General features: G+C 43.4%; 2 protein-coding genes across 2 annotated transcripts; both read left to right on the forward strand.

The window, feature by feature from the left end:
- Positions 1-5,309: 5,309 nt before the first annotated feature.
- LOC109770974 (uncharacterized) lies at positions 5,310-6,127 on the forward strand. The gene is made up of 3 exons (XM_045233733.2): positions 5,310-5,643; positions 5,745-5,902; positions 6,029-6,127. The coding sequence occupies exons 1-2, from the start codon at positions 5,342-5,344 to the stop codon at positions 5,761-5,763; spliced, it is 321 nt and encodes a 106-aa protein (XP_045089668.1). The 5' UTR covers positions 5,310-5,341; the 3' UTR covers positions 5,764-5,902; positions 6,029-6,127.
- Positions 6,128-13,161: 7,034 nt separating this feature from the next.
- On the forward strand, positions 13,162-14,584 carry LOC109770975 (putative serpin-Z5). Its single transcript, XM_020329689.1, has 2 exons — positions 13,162-13,626; positions 13,751-14,584. Exons 1-2 carry the CDS (start codon positions 13,162-13,164, stop codon positions 14,582-14,584), a joined length of 1,299 nt encoding a protein of 432 aa, XP_020185278.1.
- Positions 14,585-20,584: the final 6,000 nt, after the last annotated feature.

Below are 20,584 nucleotides of genomic sequence, written 5' to 3' on the forward strand. Positions count from 1 at the left end.
TTGTATACACCCACGATGCTGACGAGGCATGCTAGCGTGGCGTGGGGCCCGTTTGTCTGTGACCCAACAATGAAGACAAGGCGTGTGGCATGCTTTTTTGCATGGAACCCCCTCATTTTTTAATTTTTTCATAGAAAAGCTGCTGACAAGCGGGTCCCAGCTATCTGCAACACAAATTTTAATTGAATGGAAAAAAGGTATGGTCAGGTTTCGAACCCGAGCAACCTCAAGTTCCCTACTCGCGAAGTTAGCCAGCCAACCCATTCACCATTCATGTACATTAACGAAACCCAAGCTATATTTTCGCAAAAAAAGGAAACACAAGCTATATATCCTTAGTTGAATAACAAAAAATAGGCAAAGCACCGTAAAAATGATGCAGCCCCAGAGACTTGAAACCTGAGCATACCGTTAGTTTTTTTTTACATTTTCAAAATGTTAGTTTTTTCGAAATTGTATAAAAAATGGAATTATAGTTTTAAATAATATAGATATAAATGAAATAAATAACGTTAAGCCAATGCTCATGTAGTTTCATAAATTTTTCACCTATTAAATTAATAAAAAATCATCAATTAAATTATGAATTATAAAAAAATTTGTATAATTTCAAAAGTGTTTGCACATGTTAAATAAAAAATTAAAGTCATTGATAGAAATATGTATATTTAAATAATTTCTTATATAAGTACAAATATTTTCATGTTTCAAATAAAGTTTTTGTGTTTTCAAAAAATAATTATATAACTATAAATATAAATATATGTACGAAGACTGTTGTTCCTCAAATTAATACATATTGAAAATTATATTTATGTTATTTATAGTTATAATTTAAATATTTTTTACAAACTTCAAAGAATAAAAATAAAATAGTAACATATTAGAAATGGGCCACAGTAACTGATAAACTGATGTCAGTTTTGGCCCATGAGCACGTTCTGTTATAGACGTAAATTGTAGCATTGTCTAGAAAACGTAAAGAGTAACAAACCTTTGCAAATTTGCGTTGTTTAATTAAAGAATATTCACCTAAAAATATTAAAGAATATAAGGTTGTGTATCCTCTTCAGACAATGAGCGTGGTTTTTGTCACGTGGTTAGCAGCGGACACGTTAAATTGGAGGTCGCTGGTTCGAAACCTAAGCGCACCCCTTTTTGGTTCAATTATTATTTTTGCTGCTGACAGCTAGGACCCGTCTGTCATGGTCTTTTTGGTGAAAAAAATAAAAGACAAGGGGGTTTCTAGGAAAAAAAGAAAAAAAACCACACGCTTTTCTTCATTGTTTGGTCACTGACAACGGGCCCCATGCCATCCTGGCAGGCCTCGTCAGTGTTGCGGGTATATGCAAACGTGGTTAGCATCGTATTTGCATGCCCGAGCCAAGTTTTTACACCACTTTGATGTATGCCACAAGTTATAGCACTAAAGTGAACGTTCACGTCAAGTTCTAGCACCACCGGTGTAATTGACTCGTGTTTTTTTCCAATGAGATAATATTGGTAGCACAAAACTTACTCCCTCCGTCCGGGTTTATTAGGCCTAAAGACAACTTCTCTTAGACCAAGACACATATTAATTCGCTCACATTAATTCTATCATTCCACTCCCAATGCACTCTCTCACATGCACGCAGCCAATGAAACACACATGCATGCATGCTCACATTAATTTTTCAGCCATGGCACCAACAACAATGGCCTTCAATGCAACTAATGAAATGGTTGTATGCATGCACCTTTCCAAAACGGGGCCTTATAAAATGGGACATGCTTGTAAGGCTACTCATAGTGGGGAGTAACATATACTAGTATCATGCATATGATACTACCTTCATAGTGCATAGTATCATAAAGTAGTATCATAGATTACCATATTTATTGCCATGCATGACACAAAGTAGCATAGCATTTAACATGATACGGTATCTACCTATGTTACTATAACCCTCTCTCTTATTTAATTGTGTGCCACATAAGCATGTTTACTAGTCCCAAGTGCATCTTACCGGTTATGTTACTCCCACTATGGCTAGCCTAATGCTGAGAGGCCTATTAAACCCGGACGGAGGGAGTATATATCACTGATTTATTCGGCGGTCAACTTAGATGCCCAAATGCGTATTAGGCCCTACTCAATATTCGGATAGGGAGTACTTCTCTACTCAATATCGAGGAGATAGGTATCAAACGCAAGAAGGACATTAATAATTAAACTAGTTCTCCTAGATATTCTCTTCACTCGGGAGGAGCATGGCCATCTCAATAGCGAGAAGGTGGTCAACAGGTTCCATGCAATGTATGAATTGGAATCACACAAGTTGACCCATATATGGATTACTGTACTCCCTCCGTTCAGGTGCATACGTCATCTTAGGTTGTGCACCGTGATCAAGGCGGAGGAAAAACGAAAGAACTTAATGTTTATTTGCTAATTAATAGCATTGCATGCAATGAAATGACCATTGCATGTCGTGTTTGGTAGTCTCAAGTCATTAAAAGCATACACGCCCCACATTTGTTTATTGGTTGAATCTTTTACGTATGTTAAAAAAACAAGAAATAAGGTAGGAGTTAATGCATCGTGCCAAGTGTTTTGGGATTATTTTGTTTCGTAAGTTGATTTATGCACCGAGACGGAGGGAGTAAATGGGTTTCCTAGGCATGGCAGATCTCTGTATATCGAGGAAAACTACTGTTGACTGCCATGGCAATCAAGGAGCATGGAGATTGGGCGGAGGATATTAAAACAAAAATCAATGGCAATAATAACTCTTGTTTGGCCCGACAGAGAAAATGGGAGTAGCCAATCAATACGTTGGTTTCGTTAGTCATTTATTCCTAAATAGGAACATGCAAATCATGTTTAATGTGCCAACCAATAGAAAGAGCAGCATGCAAATAAAAAAAATTAATGATCACGGGGAATGAGGGGCTTCTTTCACCTATGACGCCCTATACATATATCTGATTTTCATTGGATGCCCCTATGCACCTAGACGGAGGGTACTATTTTGTTGGCTACGCACTGAAGTCGCAATTACTACGGATCAACGATTGGGCGATATCGTGCTAGCTACTCGGGGAGTAAGAAAAATAGCAGTGGTCAACTTGTGTGCACACATCGGATGATGAATTGCATGCATTGTATACTTTACAAACTTTGTCTCTTAGGTATATGTATGCTACTCCATTCATTCGGGAATATGGGGCTTAATGCGTAATTTAAGATTTATTTTAACCATGAGTTAGATCAATAATACATGACGTGTGTGTTGCCAAAAATTTAAAATACAATCAAATTCATATGCCAAAGGATTTTCTAACGGTATAATTTTTAGTAGCATAAATCTTATATATCACTGATACTATCGATAGTGGCGGAGCCGGCCCAGACAATAGGGGCCTGGGGCGTGTCTACTACTCCCTCCGTCCCATAATGTAAGGCGTTTTGACACTACACTAGTGTCAAAAAACATCTTACATTATGGGACGGAGGGAGTAATTTTTTCACATCCTTTTGTCACTGTAGCTACTGTAACTTAGAAGGTGGCTTGGGGCGTATCTCGGTCCTGGCTCCACTACTGCTTGTGGATGGTCAATTTAGATCCTGAAATACGTATTAGAGCAATTACAATAAGATGACATAAGTAGGCTATAAGGACTTAAATATTATATTTTTGCTTAGTTGGAGAAGAGAGAAGATGAGCAAGAAGACAAGCGGGCTGTAGATTAGTAGCCAACTGCAGCTCGAGCCCCAAGATACTTTATGAGATTATAAGGTGGGCCAACTATTGATAAAGTAGTGCACATTTAAAACTTACTATTGTACATGCTGACTATTAGGTTGGCTCTACTACATGACATGGCAACTCCTTATAGTTGATTGTTGGATGTATTATTAAGACTACCCACAATGGGAGTAACATACTCCCTCCGTCCGGTGAAGAGTGAACATCTAGAGATTTTAGGACAAATTATGGAGTCAAGTAAAAAATGCATTGGAAAAGTGCAAGCCACCATCTCTCTCCTCTTTAATTAACCAACACCCAATGAGCCAAGTGCATGTAGAAATTAAGAAGACCATGTGTAGATTGTTATTGGTCTTGATTACCGTGTGATAAGTGAGAAGTATTTTTTTCTACTTTAAAGTGCTTTGGGAAGATAGAAGTACACTCTTTTGTGGACAAATTTTGAAGCCAAATGCACACTCTTTACCGGACGGAGGGAATAGGTAGTAACATCACACATATCTAGATAAAATAGATGATGTGGCAAGCAATAAATGAAGAAAGAGAGACATGTAGTAACATAGCTAGTTACTACTAGTATGAGTAACATCACACATATCAAGACAAGATAAGTCTATAACATAATATATAAATGAAGTGTTGCATGTTACCACATATATGTTACTCCCCACTATAGAGGTAGTAACATAGAGTAGTAACATGAGCATGTTACTACTCTATGTTACTACCCACTGTGATTAATCATGCTCTTAGGCCATGTATAGAGGGAGTACTCGTCTATCAATGAGATAGACATCAAACACAAGAAGGACACTAATAATTAAACTAGTTCTCCTAAATATTCTCTTCACTCGGGTGGAACATGGCCATCATCAATAGAGAGAAGGTGGTCAACAGGTTCCATGCAATTTATGGATTGGAATGACGCAAGTTGTCCTGTATATCGGTTACCGTAAATAGGCCACTCTTAGGTCAATTTATGGATTGGAATGGTGCAATTTATGAACATGGCCGATCTCAGTATCGACTTATAAAGAAAACTATTAGATCAGCTAGTAGTACTAGTGTGTTGGCTACGTATGGTCCGGGAAGTCGCAATTACTATCTCCGTCCTGATTTATTGGTCCCTTTTATATTTTGTGCCAAATTTTAACTATAGATTTGACTAGCAGAATATTAATGCATGTCACAAAAAAATATGTTGTTGAATTCATTTTTGACTATACTTTTCAATGATATTATTTTTATTATGTATACCTTATATTTTATTAGTTAAAATCATGGTCAAAATATGACATAGAATACAAAGGGAGCAAATAAATCAGGATGGAGATAGTACTATGGACCGAATTGGTGATATTTTGCTAACTACTCGGGGAGCTAAATCAGACTAAGAAAAATAGCTACTGGTGCAGCTTGTGTGCACATATGGAAAAATGAATGGTAAGTAATGCGGATTTTACCAGCTCTCTAGGTATATGCGTGCAGCCCCCGGCCTATAAATTACCCCTACCACTATCCATCTTCTCACCCAATACCCACAAGAACCTCTAGCTACCGTAGCTTAGTTGAGCTTCCTAGCTGTAGCCATGGCCAAGTATTTCCAGAGTGCTCCTGTTAGCAATGAAGCATTGAAGCACAAGGAGATTCTCTTGGACGGCCTGTACATGCACCAGGACCTTGACGGATCACCAAATCAGAACCAGAAAACTATAGTGAATCCTAACCTCCCTCTGCAGTTTGGCTGCACCGTGGCTAATGACTGGACCATATATGATGGCCTTGGCGCCGATAAGAAGCTTGTTGCACGTGCACAAGGGCCACATATGGGGGCAGGAGTAGCCAAAGGAAGCTGGTTCATATGTTTCAACATGGTGTTCGTCGACGACAGGTACATTCATTCATTTTTGTAACTTTTTAAGTACATAAGTGCATGCATATTTTCTGAGTGATACCAAATTTGGATGTATATGCACTCGGTTGTTGCGACAGGTTTGCTCGGACATTTTGAAGAGCCGGTAGAAGGTGAGTGGGCAATCCTTGGTGGGACAGGAGAGTTTGCCTATGCACAAGGTGTGGTGACCTTCAAGAAAGTCCATCTGCCTCAGATACGTGCCATCTGCCTCAGCTTTCCATCGTCACTTTCAATGGTACAATCTTTTTTCTCTAGTTCAGTCATGCAAAGGCACACCCTAGCATGCACTCCGTATTACATAGTGTGTGTATACTATAGATATAAGGGCAGTGCTAATACACAATAGGAATAACTTATGCAGTCTACGAAGATGGGGCCATGGGGTGGAAATGGAGGCTCCATTCAAGACATCACCACCGGAACCCCGATGCGCCTGCAAAGTGTGACACTCAGCAGTGAGAGCAGCTGGATTGTCTCTCTTGCATTTACTTATATTGACAAACTTGGGAAGAGGCGCAACGAAGGTCCCTGGGGTCCTGACAAAGGGAACAGTCAAACCGTGAGTTCACTTTGGAGATCAATTTGCCTTCTGATGCATACTCGTACGTCTCCTCAAGAGTTAATGTGGTTTCTTATCTTCTATTGACTACAGATCGAGTTCGGACCTAAAGAATATGTGACGGAAATATCAGGGACAATTGACAATGTCATATCGTCATTGTTATCACGACAAACATGAAAAAGTATGGGCGTTTGGGCATGAGAAGGGCAATCGTTTCAGCGCCGCCGTGCCAGAAAACACATGTGTTGTGGGATTCTTTGCCAGGACCGGGAATGCTCTTGATGCCGTTGGTGTTTACCATGGCCCCATCATGGTTTGAATGGGATTCATTGGCGTTTTGCTTTAGTGTCTAGCAATCTCATGCTAGTTTATTTCAATGAAAAGTGTGTTAGTTTCACCGTTTGTTTTTCAACAATAACATGGCTAGGGTCCTCCTTACGTGTATGATCCAAGTCGCTCTAGTGCGAGAGTACTTTGTTTAATTTGTCGCCTACTATATTCTATCTACAATAAATAAAGTGATGCAAGATTGTTTTCTAGTGAAATAATGAAACTGATACGCTCACGGATTTATTGTGCACATGGATACCTTTTTATTCCCTAGTTCTAGGAACTCAAAGAGAGCACTCCATCATGGAACAAAATGTAGGTAAATTTAATGTGTCCTGCGGAGTGGGAATCTGATCTGAGAATGATCAATTTTATACTGCATGCACACAAATTAACTTGTTATCACAAAGCATATTACACAAATATTGTGCATATAATTATATACAATAGCCAAAGTTATACGGACGGTGAGTCATGCGCATTCATTTTTGTAGAGAAAAAGGCACTCTGGTTTCATGAAAGAAGCCATCACATACAAAAGATCCATGCAATTAATGTGGCATCGCAAACCACAGTAGAGTATCGAGTAGCCTTAAAAACTGCACACTCTCTCAAGTATAATCGCAAGTTTGATGGATCCAATGGGCGGTAGCGTGCTAGTGGTGCAACTTGTGTGCATGCATGGACTACTAAATTATGTACCTTGTGTTACTTAGGAGCTAGATAAGATTATGTAGTAGAACGTAGCTAGTTGGTGCAACTTGTGTGCATGTATGCACTACTTGCAATACGCGGGAGGCTGAATTGGAATATGTGGATTTTTTTACCTAAGTAATACTAGTACTGATGCAACTTGTGTGCATACATAGTAGAATACTAGTAATACACGGATGCAGCTCCGACCTATAAATTACCCCTGCCGCTCTATCCATTTACTCGCCAACACACAAGACACAAGAGCCTCTAGATAGGTAGCTTAATCCTCCTTGTTGTAGCCATGGCTACGTATTTACAGAGTGCTCCTGTTAGCCAGGGAGTATTGCAGCCCTAGGAGTTTGTCTTAGACGGCTTGTACATGGAGCAGCGCCCCCAAGGATCGTCGAATCCGAACGAGGTCATTATAGTTAATCCTGGCCTTCCTATGAAGTTTGGCTGCACCGCGGCTACTGATTGGACCATATATGATGGCATTGGCCCCAACAAGAAGCTTGTGGCACATGCATAGGGGGAACTTACGGGTGCTGGTACAACCGAAGGAACCTGGCCCCTTTGTTTTAACATGGTGTTCGTCGATGAGAGGTATGTTGCAAATTCCATGATCATTTCTGAGATTAGATATTGTGTGTTTATGTGATACATATTCACGAAGTATGCAAACTCGACTGGTTTGGGTTTAGAGGTTCCAGCCTTAAGGTGCTTGGAAATATGGGCTCACCATTAGAACGTGAATGGGCAATCCTAGGTGGGAACGGTGAGTTTGCCAATGCACAAAGTGTTGTCATCTTCAAGATCCAAAAGTTTTATCAGCTTCGGATCCACGCCTTGTGCCTCAACTTCTCGTCGTCCCTATCACTCGTATATTTTATTCCATTGCGGTTCATGCATGGATTATCTAAACTTCTATTAGAATTTCTAGCACAAATTGGCAACACAACCTGTAAAGATGGGGCCATGGGGAGAAAATGGAGGTTTCCCTCAAGACTTGACCACAGGAAAGCCGTCGCATGTACAAAGTTTGAGAATAAGTAGTGGCTCACGCATCTCTTCACTTGAATTTTCTTATGTCGACAAACTTGGGAAGATGCGCTCTGAAGGTCCTTGGGGTGGCAGCAGTGGAGGGAACTATCAGACCGTGAGCTTATTGTAGATTGCTTGATTAATTTTTTGTTCGCATGCATATACAACCAATTATGTGATGTAATATATTTCCTCTATATGTTATCTTTTGCAGATTGAGCTAGGCCCTAAAGAGTTTGTGAAGCAAATATCGGGGACAATTGACAACCTTGTGACTGAAACTGTTATAACTTCTCTTGTTCTCGTCACCAACATAAAAAGCATGGGCCTTACGGAAGTGTGCAGGGCACAAGCTTTGACGACACGGTGCCGGAAAATACTTTTGTTGTGGGCTTCTTAGGCAGATCTGGTGGTGCACTTGATGCAATTGGCATTTACCATGGTCCCGTCGTAGTTTAGTAAAGGATTCATAGTTGCAAAAAGTCACTTTGGAACCCGGGTGCATTGGAGCCCTATTTTTTGAACTGTGTCAAAATGCTATTTTGAAGTTTCAAAAAATTCTGAAAACAAATCAACATGTTTATATGAATGTATATTACACATGTGTAAATTTTGAAGCTGAAATAAGTAACCATGTGAGTTACACAAAAATGACAAAATCATGATTTTGGAAAGATGAATAGTGCTTACATTATCCACTATTTGGAAATCACCATTTTGTCATTTTTTATAGGTCGCACACTTACTTATTTCATCACCAAACTTTATACTTGTGTAATATACATCCATATGATCACGTAGAAAAAATTTCAGAATTTTTTGAAATCTTAAACGTGTTCTTCAAAGTATTTAAAATAAGGTCCTCCAATACACCCGGGTTCCAAAAATCCAATTTTCATCATTTATTTGAAGGAAATGCTTGGTTTTCTCTAGATTAGAACACATTGGTGCAGCTTCCTTTTTTGCCCAATTTTAGTTCCAGCATTTGTGTTCCAAGAATAAGATGGCTTGGGTTTTGGTACGTCCTCATGTAGCTTCCATTGTTAGGATACCATGATGTTTTTATAGTTTGAGCTCTCTGTTGTAACATACTATATTTATCTATATTAAATTATGAATAATGTTGTGCCAGGCAAGAAGTAATTTCACCCATGGTCTCACAACTTGCCACATATGTTGAAAAGTGCGCACGACTAGTCACAGAAGTTTGTGGAGTGTGCAGCCATGATACTAATCAGCCACTGATATTGACTGATTAGTCCCGATTGCGGAGTCCACCAACTTTAGAGGTCTACATATATGTGATAAGTTGTGCAACATGGCTATCTATGTCAAATAGTCTTGTTATGATTCAGGAACAAATGAAGGTGATAAAATGATGGGTGATCTAGTTTTCACACAGAAGATGTATGTCATTCCTCTTACGGGCACTGAATGATAAGGCACTTCCATACTCGTTGACATCCTAGCTCAAGTTGTATGAACTACTTTTCACACAGAAGCATGATGATGAATCTTTGCGATATCTTATTTTGGGACTTGCTAATTCACTTGATGTGTATGAAAATTCCATCCTCATTGATATGCATCCAAAGGATCGAAGAACTAGGAGGGCCTATAATGGTGTTAAGTTAAGAGGTGCCCCAAGCTACACAATTTATTTACTTGTCAGACCGGAACATGCATGTCTTGTGTAGTTGTGTTATTCATTTTGCAGGCAATATGTTGCACCCTCTTACGCTGTGGCGCACCCTGGCACAAATGAGGTCATTTATAGCTTGACCTTACAACCTATGAAGTGCTTCAGGCTGCCTATGTTTACAAAGTGTGTATTGCAACTGGCATGGTGAATAAATTGTTTGCTTTCAGCAAGCTACCTTATCTGATATTCTTGCATAAATGAGTGCTAGCTTTCAACGGCTTTGCGTGGTGTTCACAACCTAGCTGATCTGTCCTGATTTGAGCGCTATTTGCCTGTAATAAGATGGTGTCACACCTATGTGTGCATCAACCCAGTGTGATGTGTGATTGCTGAACTAAAAAATCATCTTATGTTTGGTTGATTAAAACATCAAATATTGTTGTAATGAGTACTGTGAGTTACTTGCAAGAGTTTCGAGTGGAGTAATATGTCATGGTAGCTGGTGTCCTAGCACGAGAGTATTTATTTTCTGCTATTCATCTTTATCTCGGCAATTCTATTGTGACTTTAAAAGAATCTAGATTTTTTTAGCATAGAGGTATGACATATATAAATATACCATGTCAAATTTCAATTTCAAATCTAACAGCTCTTTTTTTAAGCAACGACGGCCGGGCTTTATTAATCCGTGGCAATGTTTACAGGGATTACAAGTATATCATCAGGATTACCCAACCAAATATCCAACTTTGTACCGGATTGTTCGCAATAAGAATGAAACTCTTGCGCAGGTGCTCAGGTCCTTTCCACCAGATATTTCCTTCGGGCGGGATTTGATTGGGCCCCGTCTTGTGTCATGGCAACATCTTATGTCCCGATTGGATACGATTAACCTGACACAAGGACGAGATGTGTTTCGCTGGAACCTCACTACATCTAGGTCCTTCATGTTGACTCTATGTACCATGCAGTCACGCATTCACAGGTCCCAGTGGATAATAAGAAGAAAATTTGAAGGTCGAATATTCCACTAAAAGTTGAGACCTTCATGTGGTATCTTCAGAAGGGAGGAGTGCTAACCAAAGATAACCTCGCCGGTTGTAACTGACAAGGAAGCAAGAAGTGTAGCTTTTGTACTCATGACGAGACAATCAGACACGTCTTTTTTCAGTGCAAGTTTTCGTGTTCTACGTGGTCAATCCTTCAAATAGCGTCTAATCTTTATCCACCCACATGTGTTGTTAATATTCTTGGTCATTCGCTGGACAGTATTCCTTATAGATTCAAAACACTAATAAAGGTGGAAGCGTATGCCTTATTATTGTTGCTTTGGCTATGTAGAAATGATGTGATTTTTAATGACAAAAACTCTTCTCTGTTACAGGTTATTTCCGTTGTACGCAATCGCTTCATACATGGTCTATACTTCACAATACGGAGTTCCAACCGCTGTTCAAAGCGGTGTGTACGTAACTGGAGCGAGTGGCCATGGAGGTTTTTTCCTAATATGGGTGGCAGCATAACCTCTGTATCGGCCAATCACGTCCTTCGACATAGGCATAATGACGCTCTTATTTGACTCTACTGGTGCCAATATGTCAGCTTTTTTTAGACTATTTGTGTTTGGTTGTGTGCATCCTAATTATGCAGAAGTCAGGTGTTGCTCATCATGATTTGTGTCCTCTTGAACTACGTTATAAGTTAATAAAAGCGCGCTTTATCGGAAAAAAGTGTCCCTACCCTGAGGGTGAATGAAATCTAGCCTAGCCAACTTATGAGCTTCATATTATTACATGAACAGTGCTTAGTTTTATTGGGCGGTGCATTGAAGAGAGCAACTAATTAACGAGCGCTCTTTCGGGAGCCTCGCAACAATCAGCTCCACTTGGCGGGCTCTCAGCCATTCACCACGTGTCGCGCTCTGGGCACGCCCTCCGGATTTTGTTTTTTTATTTTTCCGCACGCGTTTTCGGCTTTTTTAACGGTTTCTTTCCCGGGTTTTTTTTTTACGTTTTGGTTTTTCACCGGTCTTCCTTAGCTTTTCGGTCAAAAAAAAATTGCGCAAAAAACGCCATTTCTTTTTTCCTTTCGTGAGAGTCATGGTTTTGCTTCCGCAAGAGGCACGGTTTTGCTTTCGCGGGAGTCACGGCCGTGCCTCTCGAAAACGAAAAAACGCATTTTTTGATTTTTTTTTTCTTTCGCGAGAGTCACGGTTTTTCTTCTGTGAGAGGCACGGTTGTGCTTTCGCGAGAGTCACGGCCGTGCCTGTCGGAAACGAAAAAAACGCGTTTTCTGTTTTTTTTTCTTTCGCGAGAGTCACGGTTTTGCTCCTGCGAGAGGCACAGTTGTGCTTTTGCGAGAGTCACGGCGCCCGTGCCTACTCGAAAACGAAAAAAAAAACACATTTTCTGTCTTTTTTCCTTCCGCGAGAGTCACGGTTTTGCTTTAGAGGCACGGTTGTGCTTTCGCGAGAGTCACGGCTGTGCCTATCAGAAACAGAAAAAACATATTTTCTGTATTTTTTCTTTTGCGAGAGTCACGGTTTTGCTACCGCGAGAGGCACGTTTGTGCATTCGCGAGAGTCACGGCCGTGCCTCCTCGGAAACGGAAAAAACGTGTTTTCTCTCCTTTTTTCCTTCCAAGAGAGTCACGGTTTTGCTTCCGCGAGAGGCACGATTGTGATTTCGTGAGAGGCACCGGCATGCCTCTTTCAGAAAGCGAAAAACCCGTGCTCTTGGTTCGGTTTTTTCGTCCGGTTTTTTCGTGAAAAAAATTCGTCAAAACCTATCAACATGGTATCTAGTTTTGAAGATCTCGACGCAAGGAATTCAACGGTGAAAGCGGTTTGAGATTTGGACGCATGGTTTAAGAGATAAAAACGTTTTGAATAAACGGATCTACGAAAAAGGGAAAACTTCCTGGTTGCGACAAGTGGCGCACATGCAACGCACCACTTGTCGCAACCTGGGAAGGTTGGAGTGATCTTCGCGACGAGTACTCCTCAACTAATGATTTTGTGCATTGAACCCATTAACACTATGCAAGCTGAATTTCTTATTTTTTTTTCCTTCAGCTGTGTTTTTAATTTTAGTTTCAAAATGGGCCAAATGTTGTCATGGCTTATTACCCCAAGGCAGGTAAACGGCCTCTATAAAGTACTGCATGACTTGATCAAAACGCAAACCAATTCCCTCCCCATGCGCAAGCATCGACGCGAGACAAGATGGAATCTATGAAGGAGTTCGCCCTCCGCCGTTTTCCGAAGCTAGGCAGATGGTTCTGCACCGAGGCCGACGCCGGCGCCGATCAGGCCGTTCCCAGCGATGGCCTGCAGGCCTTCTCCCTCGGCCTGAATAAGCGCCTCGCGCACGACGCCGGCAGGAGGAGCAACCTGGTCTTCTCGCCGCTGTCCGTCTACGCCGGGCTCTCGCTGGTAGCCGCGGGCGCCCGCGACCGCACCCTCGACGAGCTGCTCGTTGTCCTCGGCGCGCCGTCGCGGGACTTCCTCGCCGGCGACGTCCGTGCGCTGGCCGAGCAGGCCCTCACGGACCAGTCCAAGACCGGCGGCCCGCGCATCAGCTTCGCGTGCGGCGTGTGGCATGACCGGACCATGCCCATCCGCCCCGCCTACCGCGATGCCGCCGAATCCTTCAAGGCCGTCGCCCGCGCCGTCAACTTCCGCCAAAAGGTCAGTGCAACGCTATCTTCCCTTCTCTTCTCCCATGATGACGGACCTGTAAGTAATCTGCATACGATATATCGATCAATTAATGTCATTGCCAACGTGCATGCATGCTATGCTCCTTGTGCAGCCGGAGGAGGCTACGGAGGAGATCAACGCATGGGTGTCGGCGTCGACGGACGGCCTCATCCCCTCCATCCTTAGCCGGGGCGCGCTGTCAGACCTCACCGACCTGGTGCTCGCCAACGCCATCTACTTTAAGGGCAAGTGGGCGAAGCCATTCGCCGGGTATCTCACCCAGCACGACAAGTTCCACCGCCTTGACGGCACCGCCGTCGATGCCCCCTTCATGCGCGGTCTCGGCAGCCACAACATCGCCTGCCACGATGGCTTCAAGGTGCTGCAGCTCCGCTACGAGGAAGGGCACGGCCCCTTGCTGCCCCAGCCACCAGCTCTAGCTCCCACGCCTGTGCCGATCTACTCGATGTGCGTCTTCCTCCCCGATGCGCGCCGCGGGCTGTGGCGGCTCACCGACAAGATCGCGTGCAACCCCGACTTTCTGCGCAAGCACTTGCCGAGGAACAGTGTCCTGGTCGGCGACTTCCGGCTACCTAAATTCAAGGTAACCTTCGGCATGACGATGAACGACGTACTCCAGGAAATGGGGGTCAAGGAGGCGTTCGAGCTGGGGAAGGCCGACCTGTCCAACATGGTGGAGAACGGCGGAAGGAGGAAGATGGCGCTGGAAAAGGTGATCCACATGGCCGTCATCGAGGTGAACGAGGAAGGCACAGAGGCGGCGGCCGCCACTTACATGACGCGCCTTGGATGCACACCGGACTCGCGGCCGCCTGCACCGTGTGTGGACTTCGTGGCTGACCATCCATTTGCCTTCTTCATCGTCGAGGAGGTGTCAGGCGCGATTCTGTTCGCGGGGCATGTCCTTGATCCCACCATCAAGTGATGGAGGGCTTTTTTGATTTAGGGTTTGTAATGCTAAACATACAAAGAGTTACACACAATTACACGTAAACTCGAATTCTTTTTTTTAACTAACCCTTGATTTTCATAGGGATGGGCCCCTTCTCTCCCTTGATCTCTAATTAAAACCCACATGCTTGTAAAACCCGTATAAACCTATGTATGTGTGGCATTACTCGTCCAAGGCTCAGTGGATTGAGACTTGATAATACTAGACCTATGAACGATTTTACAAAGCTTTATGTAACTTTCTAACAACTAAACCTTCTCCCCCCTGATTTACAGTGGGGTGGGCCCCTTCAACTACTAAGTGTACTGATGCACAGCACGATGGTGCTCCGATTTTGTCACTAGCGTCACTGATGGTTCATTCCTTCCCTTCGTGTCATCCTGCTTCCTCTTTTCTTTTATCATTTGTTTCAAAAATCGTTTGTGTTGGTTGCTGGCTGGCATGTAATAGACTACTAGCTCTGAACCTCTGGCTTGGTTTCTCTAATGGAAATCGGAGGGAAAAACCTCTTTTACTAAAAAAAATTCTTTCGAAAATCATTTCATATATTTTATAAAAAACAAATGAATTTTTAAAGTCTAAAATAAATAAATAACAAAATGAAAAGAAGGACATAATTTAGTTGCATGTTGCAGACGGATTTGCAATGATGTGCGGCAGACGAGAATGCAAATTGGTTAAAAATTATTTTTAAAGGGGAAAAATGTAAGTTGCACGTGGATTACATGTAATTGCGCGTGTCTGACGGGCATTCAACCCCGTGCAACAAACATGTGAGCAACCGGATGGCGCTATGAAAAGCAAAATCTAAAGTACCACTATTTATGAAAAAAAACACAAAATACAAAACTCAAAAATGAATTCGAAAGAAAAAATATAATATAAATACATGAAAATTCAAAACACAGATACCAGACCGTCCAAACAACTCAGCACCGAATCATCCCTAGTTGCGCTTACTGGTGTCGCATGCAGTTACAACAACTGCAGTTGTATATGTGGAAGATGTGCAATTGGGTGCGACTTTTTTTAAACATAAAAACACTGTTATTTAGAAAATATAAAAACCTAATAAACAAAAACAAAAACAAAAAATAGAAATAGTGGTAGAGATGCAACTGCCCGCCTTCCCTTGACAAAAAGACCATTGAGGTGTTGTCGCATTGGAGACATGTCATTCTAGCCGGGGATGACACACTTGCAATAGTATGCGTAGTGGCAGACATGCAACCGTCCCAAATTACCACTGAGTGGCAATCCTTTTGAAGACATGAATCTGCAATTAGGGCCAACACTTCCAGTTGCATGCTTAGTGACAAGCATGAAACTACCCTAACGAAACATCATAGGGTTGCGGCCGGGGACGACATTTTCGGTTGTATGCCTAGTGACAAATATGCAACTGCTCTCCTCCTCTCCCAGCCAAAAAAAAACTTAAAACACCTTTTATTTGCAGTCAACACTTGTAGTTGCGTTTCTAGAGGCAGACATGCAACTGCACCCCCTCCCCTCACTAAACAAAACAGGATGAGTTGCAGCCGCGTTGAAGCCACGCGGTTGCAGTCCAGGGCAACACTTGCAGTTGCATGCCTAAAGTTAGACATGCAATTACGAACCTCCCGCTCAAACACACTAAGTTGCAGTCGGGGGCAACATTTGCAGTTGTGTGCCTTGTGGCAGACATGCAACTGTCGACTCCCCGAAATAACACCACAAAGTTGCACTCCCGCGTGGAAGACATGCAGTTGGTATCGGGAGAGACACATGTAGTTGCATGCCTAGTCAAAGACATGGAACTGCCCCTCCCGGCATGGAACCTAGTTGATCTACGTTGATTTAATTTGTGTTTGCTTATAATTAGATCATGTTGGGTTTGCATCAACTTGGTGTGGTGTGTGATTGATGAACTCAAAATTTAGCTTGTGTTTGGTTGATGGAACAGCAAATATTGTTGTGACGGGTTATGCAAATTTACTCACAAGGGTTTTGAGTGGATAATCTAGTGCATACTAATTAACTACTAATATGTTGAGCTAGCTGGCACAAAAAAGTGAAAGAAACAAGTTAAGACTTATGAAAAATCTGAAAATAATCTAGCTTGGAGGTATGAACGTACATTTTATAATTTTAATTTGACGGGCTCAAGAACAAAAAGAAAAGATAATTCATTTTGTGAAAATAGTGTTTATTTTCATTGGGCTGCACATTGGGCCCATTAACACGAAGGGCTGAATTTAGAGTTTTGCTACACCTACGTGAGCTTAAAAGTAAACACAACTTTCCCATGTCCGGCCATGAGCCCCGAGAATTGAAGCTCCGACACTTACCTTCACCTTCTTCAGCTCCACCTCGGCGCTCTCCAGCTCTGCCTTCGCAATCATCGCCACCGCAGCTTGAGTGACTAATAGGCTGACGATTGTCAGCCCGCCAAGTTTGGCTTCAGGCGGAGGGGAAGAGAAGAGGGCTTCCTCAGACCCGAGAGGCGGCAACCTACCATGCACTACTCTTCCTCACTGCCGGTGGCGCCCGCGGACGTGCCGGCTTCGTGGTCGTGGCGGCGGTGCGCGGCCTTGGTGGTGTCCTCCTCGTCGTCGGTCTTGGCCCACACCGTGTCCACCGCCTCATCAAACTCCTGCTAGTCAGCCTTCAGTTCCTCCTGGCATTGGTGGTACCACCAGTGGGAGAGCCGGATCTCGCGGGCAGAGTGGTAGGACTCGAGCATCGCCACCTGCTCCACCACTTCCATGTCCGGTGCAATCGCCATGCCGACGGCGAGCTGCTCATCTGCCTGTTGGTGCTCGTAGAGGAGCTGGAGGTTCTAGGCCGTGTTGGGTTGCGCCTCCCGGAACTGCTCCTCCCGCATCATGTCCATGTAATGGTCATGGTGCAATGCACCAGTGGGGGTGGCGCCGGCGAGGATGGTGACGCCGGCTCATCCTCAGCCGTGTCCTCCATTGGGACGTCATCGGCCTCCGGCTGCCGGGTGTCATGCCGGTAGGTAGCAATGGCGGTCATCTCCTTCTTCTGCTTCGGCGATCGTCCGTTCGAGAGAGCTTTGGAGCGCGAGGAGGCCATGGTGGGGGTGGTGCGGAGAGGAGGAAAGGACGGGAGGAGGATGACTGCGGCTATGGTCGAATGACGATGGTGGGCGGCAGACAAACAGACGGGTGGTGTTGGAATACGTTCCTCGGGAACCACATGTCATTAATGTGGGCGGCAGACGGCCATGGTGTCTTTTGAACGCAGAGCAGTCGCGCACACCAGGAAGCGGCGCGGGCGACGCTCTCTTGGCCGACGCGTCGCTTCAGTGCCGGCGGCCGGCGGCAGTGAGAGGTCGCGTCCGCTCTAGCTGGGCATGAATGCAGCACTGAACGTTTCAGGCGGGAAACGCGCACAAGCGATGGAGGTTTTTTTTGCTGGGCCAGGGCGGTCAGGAGCGGATGTGTTAGCATTCCGGATGCCTGAAAAGCCCGCTAGTTTGTCTCCGGATTGCGGGAAAAAGCATATCAAGACCGTTCGTCGGACCAATACAGACTCGGGTTGGATGACACAAATGTCAGTTTTGGGGATGCCCTAAGTCTAACATTTTGCTGAATTGATTGTTTTAGTTTCTTGAGCTGTGTTTTCTTAAAATGTTAGTGTCAGAATGGGCTCGATTATGTTATGACTTATGACCCAAGGCACAAACTGGCTCTAGTGTCAGGCTATAAAGTACTGCATGACTTGATCAAAACGCAAACGATCGAAATCCCCACGCGAGACAAGATGGAATCTGTGAAGGAATTTAATAGTAAAAAATGAGTAAGACTTTAGGCCAGTAAGGGTTCAAATTCCCTGTTTTTTGAAGAAAAAAAAATACGGTTACGGTCGAGCGGCGCGTGTGGGGGAGAGTCCTTTTTCTCAAAGATTTCATAGTAAAAAATGAGGATTTAAGTCATAATCATGGCCGTGATCCTTGGTTTTACCCGGTCGGGCGTTTTGCACGCTAATCTGGCGGTTGCCGGTTTACGTGGGTTTGTTCTCCGTGAGACGCACGTTCCCGTGCCTTTGACTGGTGAGTTCTTTGATGGCCACATTTCAATATTTTTACGTCGGTTCAGCTGATCGGTTTCAGATATTTCATGATCCCCTCTCCTTTCCATGTGTCTGGTCAAATCTCATGTAACCGCTTCGCCGCCCTAGTCCAGTATAAAAAGCCTCCCGGCCGTGGGCATCTTCCGAACCCCGGTTGCGCCCACATTCGGACCCTGCCCATCGCCGTTTCCCGGCGCCCCCCTCCCTCCATCTCCTCTTCCCCCGGGTCATCAGCGACGGGTTATGGGGGCACACGCGAAGGCCGTGGGCGATCGAGGAGAAGCTCGTCCCTGTGCAAGGTGGCAGGGCATCGGCGGCCTGGTTTCTCCTGATTCTTCCAGTCGCCACCGCCAGTAGTAAGAACGCCGCTACCGAACGTGCCTTGTGCTTCTTGATTTCCCTATGCGGTCGTCCCTTATCCACCATTCCCTGAGGAGCAGCACCATGCCCCTCCATCGTGCTTCATTTGCCCCGAAGCGTACTAGCCAATCACGAATCGGTCCACCTCTGGGTAAACTCCCTTGGTTTCAATTCTTGCTCTCGAGCACCCCATATTTTCCCCGTGATTTTTTTCTTGGATTGTGGAGAGAAATCTCTGCTTCTTTACTACTCCAAAGTTTTTTTAGAGAATGCCATCATGGCTCACTTTATTGAACTCAAATGGTAGTTACATCATCCACAAGAAAAGTTACTATGAAACTACGAGGCTCATCAACCCAAACACAGGGGTTAATCTCAGCCTCTTTAGCTAGATGATGAGCAACATAATTAGCATCCCTATTACAGAAACTAAAACAAACTTTGCCAAAAGTAGTAGCCTGAATGCATATATCATCATAATATAGAGCAGCCGATGTAGAAGAGAACCCTCCAGCCTGAAGTATCTTGATGGCTTCAAGACAACCCGATTGGATTATAATTCTGTTTAGACCCAGCTCATTTGCAATGTCAGTCCACGTCTAACAGCCATAGCTTCAGTTGTTGCTGCATCAATTGCATATACGACCCTCTCATTGCATGCCGCCATGAATCTCCCCATATCATCCCTGGCCACCGCTCCTACACTGCCGGATTCAGTATTGTCCAAAGTTATATTGGCGCCCTGTCGCAAACCAAGAGGCAACCTATACATTGTCGTTTTCTTGCGGGGGTCATAGTACATTGTCAGGGCATGGAGGTTAATATACCAGCAATCTCATATACTCGCTTCGTTCCTTTGTGTAAGGTGTATTTGTTTTAACACGATGACGAAGCCATAAAATTATAGAAAATTTAGGAAGAAATTACCCTCGATTAATTTAGTGGTTAACGACAAATAAATCAATTCGGCTAGTAAAGGAGAAGATACAGGCAATCAGGAGAGATATACTCTCATTCTCTCCTCTAGAAGAAGATATACATGCAATTGAAAGTGATATTTTTTTCCTTCTAGAGGGCTAAAACGAATTATGATAAATTAGAAGAAATGCACCTTACATTGCGAAATTTTATCAAAAGAAACAAATGCACCTTATATAAAGAATCAGAGGGAGTATGAACTATTCGTTGATCTAACTATCCTTGATTTTCTCTATCTCCCTCATTTTAGTTGTCTACACCATGATAAATATCAATACAATTGCAGTATTGCATCTCTACAGACGGAACCCAATGCAAGGCTGATTTCCAATAATAACCTGATCTCGTTCTTTTACAAAGTATCAGAACACTCAGTGGATGAAACAACATATATTATTGTCTCTATATGCAACAACATGATCATAGTGATGTCTCGGTATGGAAAATACAAATTGAGTGACATCCAAACACTATGTATCTGTTCATGTGGTCAACGTTTGAGATGTGTGTTGCACGTGCAAGTTGCTAGTAACTAGAGATTGGAAAAAGTACACCCCGATC

Source organism: Aegilops tauschii, chromosome 2 (genome assembly GCF_002575655.3).
Source record: "Aegilops tauschii subsp. strangulata cultivar AL8/78 chromosome 2, Aet v6.0, whole genome shotgun sequence".
In the NCBI taxonomy this organism is placed as follows: Eukaryota; Viridiplantae; Streptophyta; class Magnoliopsida; order Poales; family Poaceae; genus Aegilops; species Aegilops tauschii.